At 39.1% G+C, this 11562-nt stretch overlaps 1 protein-coding gene across 1 annotated transcript in view; it reads right to left on the minus strand.

Annotated features, from left to right (window-relative positions):
• Positions 1-2866: 2866 nt before the first annotated feature.
• rbm26 (RNA binding motif protein 26) overlaps positions 2867-11562 on the minus strand; it is a 72700-nt gene continuing 64004 nt past the window's right edge. The window contains exon 22 of the mRNA XM_080198133.1: positions 2867-4505. Coding sequence (XP_080054259.1) covers positions 4416-4505 — 90 coding nt within the window. The 3' untranslated portion in view covers positions 2867-4415. The remainder of the gene's footprint in view (positions 4506-11562) is intronic.

Below are 11562 nucleotides of genomic sequence, written 5' to 3' on the forward strand. Positions count from 1 at the left end.
AAATATCAGTCCACGAGAATTAGGTGACAAACATTTGCTAGTACACGAATTTACTCAGTGACAATAATAAGACTTCAAGATGTAGGAACAGGAAAAGGCCATTTGGCCCCTCAAGTTTGCTCTGCTTTTCAATAGGATCGTGGCTGATTCAATCGTCCTCACGTCCACTTCCCTGGCCTTTCCCTGTAACCGTTGATCCCCTTACTAATCAGAAATCTATGCACAAAGACTCAGCTCCCACAGCTCTCTATTGCAAATTTCAAAGAGACTCAATCCTCAGAAGAAATTCCTCCTTGTCTCAGTCTTAAATTGGCACCTCGTTATTCTGAGACCGTGCCCTCTGGTCCTAGACTCTCCTATGAGAGGAGACAGCCTCTCAGCGTTTATCCTGTCAAGCCCCAAAGAATCCTATGTTTCAATGAGATCACTTTTCATTCTTCTAAATGCCAATGAATAGAGTCCCAACCTGTTTAACCTTTCCTCAAGATAATCCCGCCATTCGGTGGATCATCCTAGTGAACCTTCACTGTACTGCCTCCAATGAAATAATATCTTTCCTTAAATAAACGAAAGAAACTGCTCACAGTATTCCAGATATGGTCTCACCAGTATCTTGCACAGTTGCTGCAAGATTTCCCTACTCTTCTACTCCAACCCCCTTGAAGGGCCAACATCCCATTAGCCTGCCTGATTACCTGCCACACTTCATGCAAATACTAAGCCCTTTTGTTTTCAACTTTATGTAGGTTTTCTCTATTTAAATAATATCGTTCTTTTGTTCCCCCTTCCAAAATGAACAACTTCACGTAATACTTTAGCTATGACAACTGTAAGCTATAATGGAAAAGATACAGCTTAAGATTATAGATAGGATGAAGGATTGGATGGCACTATATTTTTGAGGACAAGAAAGCAGAAAACTCAGGGTAAATGCAATGGATCACATCATGAGCAAATTGACCCAAGAGCCTAGAGATAGTGGTTTTTCATTTGAGAATCCAATTTTAAATCCACTACAGACTTCACCCGAATCAGTCACCTTTATGAAAGGCTCCTTTGCAGTAAGTTTGGATAATGAACACAATTCTACAGCACTAAACCTCTGCATTTGGTAGTGAACATGTTTGTTACTATGAAAGGTCAGCAGGATAATTGGAGCAAAGAATAAACATCCATGCCTGTGTAGGAGACATTTATTCATATCTCTCATGTTGACTCAAGGGAAAAAAAATCAGATAAGGATATTAATTTTAATAATGAAACTCTTACTTATCTGAGCAAACGACACATCCTGTCACCCCATCTGATCATCTAACATCCTGCAGCATGAAATACTCCTGTAGAAACAAAAAAGGAGTTATTCATATTTACATATAGGGCAGGTTTTCCAGACGCGCTGTTCTAAAACTGGAAACTCCTGCCGAGGTCAATGGACCTTCGCATGGTCCATCCCCTGCCTGCTACAATTCCCGTAGTGGCGGGATGGGGAAATTCCCCCCATAATCTCTTGAATACAAGGGGAGAAGGAATATTAAATGATTACTTCAAGAATTGTGTATAAGACTGTCATGGTAGTTCTTTCAGTGCCTTGAACAGGGACTGCAGAGGCATATTTATATCCAAAGTGGGCAAAAGGGGAAAGAGTCAAGATCTGTAAAAATTTTTAAAAATATCTCGTCATTTTCTAGCAAAGGCAGCACAGAAAAACCTGAGATAAAAGGACAAGCAACCAAAAGGGCAAGAAGGAAAATGTGACCTTAATCTGGTACCCAGTGCCAATCTACTCAAGATTATTTAATTAGTCATATTAATCTGGCAGTTTTGCAATACAAGAAATCTTTGATACATGAAAGGAATGAACGTATTATCCTGGAGATTTCCCTAAATGCTCAGTCATTAACAAGAACCATGCTGCAAGTATCTGCATACTAGAACACACCAAATGATTTCCCTTCCATTGACAACCAGCATCCAGTCACCCATGAAGATGACATCTGATTTAAGAAAAATATATTTTTCATTGATTATTTAACTCCCCTCATTAACAATTGCTTCTCTCCAAATCAAGGGGCTACAGATACACAAGCAGTATTCAAATTCCATGATCTCATCCAAGCAAAGATTATTAATTAAAGCACAGGACTCAGCAGTTAAGTTTTGGCAGGTTATCTGGCTATGGAGGGTATCACAGCTAAGCCAGGCATCCTTCTCACTGCCCCCCCCCCCCCCCCGCACCCCCCCCAACCCCAAACCCCCGCACGTGCATGGACTTCCAACAGGAATCACTCGATGATAAACAGGAGCTGGAAACTCAAGCTATTTTATCTCTCCAACAGGGAGACAGAAAATAAGTGTTACATCCCAGCAAAGATCAACTTCTACAGCAGAGACTGGAGATCCAAATTGGAATACTGGTTCACAGGCACACATTGGATAAACTGATACCACTGATTGCTTTCCAATCATTTAAGATGTTTCAATCTGTGAAAATAGCCTTGTCACTTTAACCCATAACAGCAATGACTTGTTTGTCATTTGGTAAATTTTCCATTGTTTCTCATGATATGGTAAAAAGTGTCTTCCTCCAAGTATTTGTTGGATCTTCCTTCCAGTCGCATGGCTTCATATTACTTCTCCTTGTTATTTTTTCTAAAAAGAGAGGAAAAACTTGTCTGACTTTTCTACTCACCCAATTCTAGCACATTGGCAAACAGCCAATTCTAGCACATCATAACCAAACAAGCAGCAGAGGAAGAACCTTACTTCTCATAGGCTGCAACAGAATGAAAATTGTTCTTAAGGGCCTGTTCTGCGCTGTAATGTTCTATGTTCTATGTTCTATTCTTATCCGGTCTGTCCTACTTGCGACTCCAGACCCAGAGCAATATGATTCACTGTTAACTGACCTTTGCAATGGCCTAGCAAACCACTCAGCTGTCAGGCATAGCTCAACACCATCTACCCAAAGATAACTAGATCTATAACATGGCAACTTGGTCAATAAATGGTGGTAGCCTTGCAAGTAATGCTTACATCCTGGGAGTGAAGAAATGAGCTCTCTCTTCCCCACTTAGTGACAAACTTCAAATTGCACTAATTCTATCAGGTGGGCTTGTCCAAGAGATGTGCTTGGGTCCGGTCAGGTCAGGATGGATAATCAGGTGGAGAGACAGGGCAGTTGATTTGGTAGTCACCTGCATATTGCCTCAGTTTTAATCTAACAAACATTTCCTGGGTAAATATTCAAGTAATTATTGTGGAACTCAAGAGTCAGAGATACTTGCGAAGGGTCCCAGGGAAATTGCCCGTCAGAAGTTGAAACTTCCCCAGGGGTTCCCACATAGGCCCAGGGCCCAAGTCTTCCACTGGGTCCTAGCATGCAACTCAGTCATATGTCTGATCTCTGATGACCCAGAATCAAGTAGCCTTGCCCACTGTCGTGGAATGGCCACCAGCATTAGCCAAATCCTGAGAGAGATAAAATTCCAAACGGCAAAATTTAAAAATATGATATAATACAGTAGAATTTACTTACCATCATTCCTTTGCTGCAAAGGAAACTCTTAAGTTAATGAGAACGCAGAATTGGTTAATGCTCTTTTGTGATTCGTTTTGGTGGGGATTTGGAATGGTCTCTTTGTTTTTACATGTAACCAATTCTCTTTTATATTACATACGTTTTTTTTCTTTTTTATATATATTAGACCATTCCATTTCTTTATTTTTTTTAAACATATCTCAAAAGTCAAAAAGACTTTGACAGAGCTGTTGTACAATGAATGTTTAAAATCAACCCTCAAGTAAAATACATACACAAGTTGGAACAGAAGAAAACCAAGGCTAATACATAGTAAAGCCTAAAGCAAACTATGCAAAATAAAGGTATACATAACTTTTAACAAACAAGAGCACTTTTCAGTACTTCCCAAGTTCTCTGCTTTATCACAAAGCTTAGAATGTCTCAGTTTTTCAAAACATCCATAAAGAGATTCAATGTCAACCTTCATTCCATAACAACATGGAACCATTTATAATAGTTACATTGAAATTTTCTTAGTTTGGTCAGATCATATGACCAAATCAGTAAATTACATGTAAAACCTTGGTATCTCTCTTTTAGGCCAAAGTTCAATGAACATTTGCATACCAAGTTTCACAAAATGAATTTTAAAAAATGAATTACATACATGCCTCCTGCTGAACTAAAGCTGTAATTTCATTTCACTTCTTCCATATGGGTACAGTAGCAACTCATTACAGGGCTAACCCTCTACCCCAAACAGTGCTTCTGGACTAATACAGGCAATTCACTACAATCTTTAGTACATTAGTTTTTTTTAAAAAAAACAAATCACATTATGATTTCAAATGCAGACAGCATAGCTTTCTGTAAGTAAACATTGGTCGCTCTCTGATCATCTTCGCCATGAACGCGATTCGTTATCATCTTCTTCATCGTCGTCATCTTGGAGCAATAAGTCATCAATCAAAGACTCTTCCTGAAACTAAGCAGACAGTCTCCCATTAGAGTGCGTTCATTTACAAGAGTACTTACCAATGAACTTCCAACAACAATTGAGATGCACTGTGTAATATATAGCACCACTTATGTGAGCCCTCTGCCAACTACAAGGCGCAGGTCAGGAGTGCAATGGAACACTCTTCATTTACAATCACCTCAAATGTTCCCCTTCAAATCAACTTGACATATGCTGTCATTCCTGCGTCAAAATCCTGAATCCCACAAGTACTGCAGCCCGCCATCCCTCCAAAGAAACCCAAAAAGGCTCGACAACGGTGAAGCAAGCTACAGTGTTAGAACTAAGGCAATGGAAGCAAATCCCCACATGCAAATCAAGCCAAAGAGCCTGCTAAATTGTTCCCTCTCTTGATATATAAACCATTATTTCTCTTCAGTTACAAAAACATGGAACAGTTCATATGCCAGGCACATAGCTACATTCGCCATGTTCAGGCTAAATTGAAGTAATTGTCTGCACTGTGAATCAAAGATTTTTTTAAATAATTCATTATCTTGTGCAACAGTACTGTGGTTCTCAAAGGTTATGCTAGCTTCATTTAAGAAAGGAATATGGCCAAATATTGAACAATCTGACGATGCCTGACATTTCAATTAGATCCTGCAAAATAAGTGGTTTGTTAACGTAAAAACTATTGCAGTCCAAAGCCTGCATAATTTACTTCATGCAACAACTATTTCTATTTTTTGGCAAAGATCATGAAGTCACAGCCTCTTTTAAACTAAATTGAATATTAGCCGAACCATCTCTAAAAATTACTATTGGCTCTTAAAATTAATACTTAAATGATCACACCTCCATTTCATACAGAATTACATTTTCAGTTAATTTGATGCCACTGTCTAAATACTAGTTAATGCAATCATTTAAAAAGATAAGAACTGTATTCTTGTTTTAATATGCATGATCCATAAGGATACAAGAAATAGTCTAAAAATAAAATGACATACCACTAAACTGACAGCAGCTAGCAGCATCAAGGTTGCAATCAATTCCACGTGGTACCAAGGAGCCCTAGCAAAACTGAGTTAATTGGGGATTTGAAAGGAAACCCATAGCTGAATCAAACGCAACAGCTCACCTGAGATTTGATGACGGGCAAGCAATCTCACAACAATGGAGAGATCGAAAGATTAAGGAAAGATACAATAGTGTGCCACTGGAGACATGTGGAAATTGATCCCAGGTCTACAGATGATACTGCCAAGTGACAGCTTGCAGAGGGCAGGGACGTGGGCGGTAAGAATGAATCCTCACATACTGGCAGCATGGAATGGGAAATGAAACATTGGTCCAGATCATCTGCTGACGATGGAATAGATTAAGATTGGAACCAAGTCAGGGCAGACCCAATAAATTGTATAATGCATCAGGGGCACTGGAAGTTGTGAATGCAATCAAGCATGTCAAAGAATGAAAGGATAATAGACTACAATCTTCTGCAGAGAAGCATTCGTGCCAGTGGGATCTTACAGTTCCGCTTAGAACACAACCCTAAAATCCCACCACTTGTTTGACTTTGGCCAAAGCCATTTCAGTTCCATGGAAGAGGCAGAAGACAAGTTGGAAAGTTCAAAATATGGAATTACAGAAGAGATTACAGTATTCTGAAATGTGATATTCAAGAGTGTTTATCTACTTCAGTTGCATACCCTGTGAAATATTTTGCCTCAGGTTGAGTATAAATGCATGGAAACTGAGTTGGAATCACCACTGACCAGGAGAAGCACAATCAAAAGAAACAGCAATAGGTTACTAAATCAGCAATCTCTCAGGCTTAGTTACTCCTCCATGTTAGGCAATTAAAAATTCTAGTAAAGTCCAGTAATTAAACTGCATATGAAAACAGGCAAATATTAGTTGACTTCTTTCCTCAAAATGGAGCACAAAAAAATCAAAATGTCAATTTGTAGTACGCACTGCTCATATTGTATTTTACAAGCAATAACTCAAGAGTTATGTCAACATGAAAACACAGCTGAAAATTCTGATGCCAAGTACTGATGACAGTTGCAACCTCAACAAAATTGAACTCACACTTGTGATCTGTAAGTTTATTTAAATTTGGAGTTTTGCACTAGTACAACTCTTTCAGGATTTGATCAGTTACATCCACTGTACACACAGTGACAGGACTTAAGCTTATACTGGAACTGGCCTTCTGATTTTAAAACAAAATATTTTGCGCCCAGACTTTCGTTTAACAAGTGTTTCAAAAGCTCCAAAATACTCAGCACAAACATTTCAACTGAGTATAAATCAAAATCTTTAATACATGCAACATCCCCAGCATCTTGATACAACTGTTTTGCTTAATTCTTTTCCAAGTTTAACTAACAACCTTACACGTGCCAAATGACCTAGGTAGAACAATAAGCCCCTGACCATTACTAGTTATAGAGATATGAGTATCATGAATCCCTAAAGCAATATATGTAGCCTAGAAAATCAAGTTTGGCTGGTGCAAAACAATGGCTAACAGGTGCAAACAATTCTTTCAACAAGTACTGCTGGTTTCATCACAAAAACAAAACTGCAATATGGTTTGCATCCAAAACCAGACTGATCAGCACAGAACAGTTATGTTCAATGATCTGGCTTACACAAGCTCCATGTTAATTTATCACACTTCTATGTGCTTCAAAAATTTACACAAGAATGCTTTTATTGGGATCACCTAGTTAATCTCCCACGGGATTGCTGCTCATAAAATAAAAACACTTGCTCAGTTAGTCTTTGTTTGTCAGATTCTACTTTCATCATCCCTTTTACCCTGCTCTCGAATGCTTCAAACATTCTGATCTTCTCCATAAAGTCACCCCTCTATCGCAACCCTCTTTCATGATACTTCTTCACACCGATCTTTCCAACCAAACTTTTGGTCATCTGTTCTAACATCTCCTTCTTAGTTCAATGTAATTTTAATTTTTTTTTTGTTTATATCCAATTCAATCCAATCAAAGTCCAATACAAAGTGTTTAACAAGTGAGACATTCCAGATCCAAGCTGACAAGACAGACAAGCCTTTTCTTGTCTTGGGCTTGATCTACATGATCCAAGCGATTGAAGTAGGCATTGCACTTCCTCCAAGGCTTGATCTCATTCGCATCTTAGCCAAAAGGCCTAGATGCTGCTTTAAAAAATTGCTTCAAACGAAGCCTCAGTGTAACCTCATGACTTCATCCCACTGGAGGACATTGATACAACATGTGATCTTAGCAAAAAGGCCATTTTTTACTGATAATACACTAGTTAAACAACTTGAGATGTTTTCTACACTAAGGATTTGCTACATTAAAATGTGCAACAGATAGGCAAATTGTTGTATTTCTCTCAAAGTGAGATTCTATTGGCAAATTTCTCCACCATGAACCTTTTCTGTACATCTTCCATTGGGTGAGAAGGCAAATGTACAATCAGCAGGTAGCAGAACAGGAAATTTCACAAAATTAGCAAAGCTGTGAGGGCTGGATAAATGAAAGCAACATTTGGGCCAGGGAAATTTGCAATAAAACACTGCTAACTTGCAATTAAGCTCTCTATATAAATATTGAATGGCTCTGAAAAAACTTCCCAAAGTAGCTTGCAGAAGGAAAAATAACAAAAAAAGGAACAAATGTTTGACTATGGTCATGAATGAGGAGAGGCGAGTGAAAGATTGGTTAAGTGGAGAGACAGAAGAGAAAATGAACAGAGTGCGGAAGTTGGGTGCAGAAGTAAAACTTAGGCAAAGTAGGACAGAAGTGGAAACAGATTAGGCGAGAATATGAAGTTCAATTGGTTGCATGTTAGCCAGGAAATGCAGATCCGATCATTGACTTGAGAAGCATTGAGGGAAGTGGGACTTAATGCGACACAATTTGGTGAAGTTTAGCTTCAAAACCATATAGTATAAACGGAAACATTCACACAGTCATGTCTGTAGTAGTTTGTTGTGAAGCCAATCAAATACTAAATCCATTGCCTATACATTAGAAATTCTGAAGCTAAGGTAGGATGTTAACTGGTTAAATTAAAAAATAATGTTGACTGGTGACAAAAACAGATTAAAGGTTTTGGCAGCACTGGATGAAGGCAGGCAGACTCAATGGAAGTAAGCAGTCTTTGACGGACGGGATGTCAGAAAAGGGATTGTGCAAATAAAGTCACATGATGAAAATGGCTTGTTTGAAACAGACAGGATAGGGTACCAATTTGCAGGTGATTTCAATATTAGAGATAAAGCAAATTTCATCTACTAGGGAGGAGCTGAGCATCACAGGTGGGACTGATTTACAAAATGCGAATTGTGACATTGTTTTCTGCATCAGGCTGACATGAGAATTCAATACATCGCCAGGAAACAGACCAGTGAGAGGGAAAGAACAGTGAGCATTGGTGGGAGGGAAGCGAGAAAAGTAGTGGAAATGAAGAGATTTAAAAATAAAGGACTGACAATAATCACACAATGAAGTTTTGTGCATGTGAACTGAGATGATGAACAGTCTACTACTAAAACAATTTGTCTACTTTAAGTTGTCAGTATTACAAGTAAAACTTGCTATTTCTAAAGTCTATTAATCTGATATATTGTTCCAAAATGTTGTCATCCTCTCTAACCCTTACTACATGCACTTTACTGGCATTATTCCACAGGCAATAATACTGACTGACATGAGCTTTCTTTTGTACTATTACAGTCTGATGCAATTCACCCAAAATTGCTGCTTGCTGAAAAAGCGGGCAGGCAATAATGGAAAGTGCTTTGCCAAAAACAGCATTTTATCTAGTCATGTTTGGGAATCAAGCCCCGAGCATTTTACAGATATGAAAATGCATCTTAACTTTCCTTGATAGCTTTCACTGAACATTGTTAATGCAGCAAAAACGGTATTTTGCACTATAGGAAACACCAACACTAAAAACATGCTTTTACACATGCATGGTATCTATTCATATTCACCCAACAGCAGTTTAAACACGACCTGACCGTTCAAACCTTTCTTCTTCATTTAAAATTAAGGAAATTAATTTGTCAAAGAAAAAAGTCATGGAACAGTCACACAAAATAAAATTCACAAAGTTCAGTGTTGACAGAAAGAACAGACACAAGAGGATGGCACAGTGGTTAGCACTGCTGTCTTGCAGCTCCAGGGACCCAGTTTAGATTCCTGGCTTGGGTCACTGTCTGTGTGGAGTTTGCACATTCTCCATGTGTCTGCATGGGTTTCCTCCAGGTGCTGCAGTTTCCTTTCACAGTCCAAAGATTTTGCAGATTAGATGGATTGGCTACGCTATAAATTGCCTCTTGGTGTCCGCAAGTTAGAGAGCTAAGGTGGATTAGTCATGGTAAACGTGTGGGGTTACGGGATAGATTGAGGGAGTGGACTCAGGTATGATACTCCGTCAGAGAGTTGGTGCAGACTTGATGGGCCAAATGTACTGTCGGGGTTCTATGAAGCAAAGCAGCATCTCTGGTTTCTGATAGCTACTGCCAAGTAGATACACACAGATAAAAGACAAAAGAACTGGATGAAGAAAAGACATGGGAATGTGATTTTTTTTGAAAATCACTACCCAGATTAACAGAGCATCAAGGGATATGACTTGCTAAGGCACAGAATTGGTTTTGTGAATACAACATGTACTTAGCTGTCCCAAAAGCATAAATCACACACGTGCATTGGACTTAGTAGTTCACTTGGAGAAAAACCAACATACACTCAATTGGAAGAAGTCTTTTTTTTATAGTTACTTTGTGTAACTCATAACACCATGGCAAAACATTAGTTATTAATTATATTGCAATATTTCAAATAACGAGGTCCTTCTTTATAGCTGTAGATACTTTGCACCAGTCAGAGTTAACCTGTTGCCAAGAACAGCTTCTTGACTTTCCTGTCCCATTTCAGTGGAGTTCCACACATACAGGAGAGGCAAGGAATATTTGATGCACATCTCTAAAGAGGGTCAGGATATTGTCCAGAACATGGTAGAATTCAGAAGTTCGACACCAAGGAACAGCAGGGGCTATGTTGGTTCACTGACTGAACTTGGAGCCCCGATTTCTACATTAGCAGCGCATAATCCCTCCTGTGAGGGTGACACCTCATGAGAAACTTTGGCCAAGCAGAATCAGGCATGTGCAAGTAGGGTTGGATTCAACAAAAGACGACAAAACTGTAAACTATTGCTCAGCCTCAACTGTTTCCATTTCTGGGTGGCACACTTTCACAAGGGACTAGAATACATACAGAAAAGATTCATGAGAATATTCCAGGGATGAGGAACTGCAATCACATGCATAAATTGGAGAAACTGGAGCTGTTCTCCTTGAAGAGAAGAGGGGATTTGGCAGAGATGTTCAAAATCATGAAAGGTCTGGACACGAGCAATAGCAAGAAACTGTTCCAATTTGCATAAGCTTCTACAACCATACCCGAGTTATTGAAGATGATTAGCAAATGAAGCAACAAGGTCATGTGCAGCAAGAGTTAGGATATGGAATGCACTGCCTGAAGGTGTGGTGCAGGCAGATTCAGTTGTGGGTTTCAAAAAAGAAGTGGGTAAACGTCTGAAAAATAATTTGCAAGGTTACAGGAAATAGATGGAGGGAGGACTACGTGAGTTGTTCTTGCAAAGAGCTGTCATGGGCACAAAGGGCTGAATGACCTCCTGTGCTGTGACTATTACGTGTTTCTATTACTCTGAGATAGTATGCCCCCAAAACATCTGAGTCAGTATACAACTGAAGGCATCAGTTAAAATCTGTAGTCAGAGTTTATCAGCTACCAACTGGTCCTCAGTCCCAGGAGTTGATGCACAACATGATTCCAACTCTGACAAGAGAAATTACAATGCTTAACAATTAGGAAACGAATGCCTGCATTCGGTGTTCTAAATGCAACACTGGACTCCAGATCTCTCAATTAACGTAAACAGAATCACTCCCCAGCTTGTCAAGTCTGCCTCTTCAAATCCTCTTCAAAACCCTGTCAATTATGCAGTATGGATAGACAATGCATGCTCCAGTAAAAGGCAA

This window comes from Carcharhinus amblyrhynchos, chromosome 10 (genome assembly GCF_965287045.1).
Source record: "Carcharhinus amblyrhynchos chromosome 10, sCarAmb.v2.hapA, whole genome shotgun sequence".
Lineage (NCBI taxonomy): Eukaryota > Metazoa > Chordata > Chondrichthyes > Carcharhiniformes > Carcharhinidae > Carcharhinus > Carcharhinus amblyrhynchos.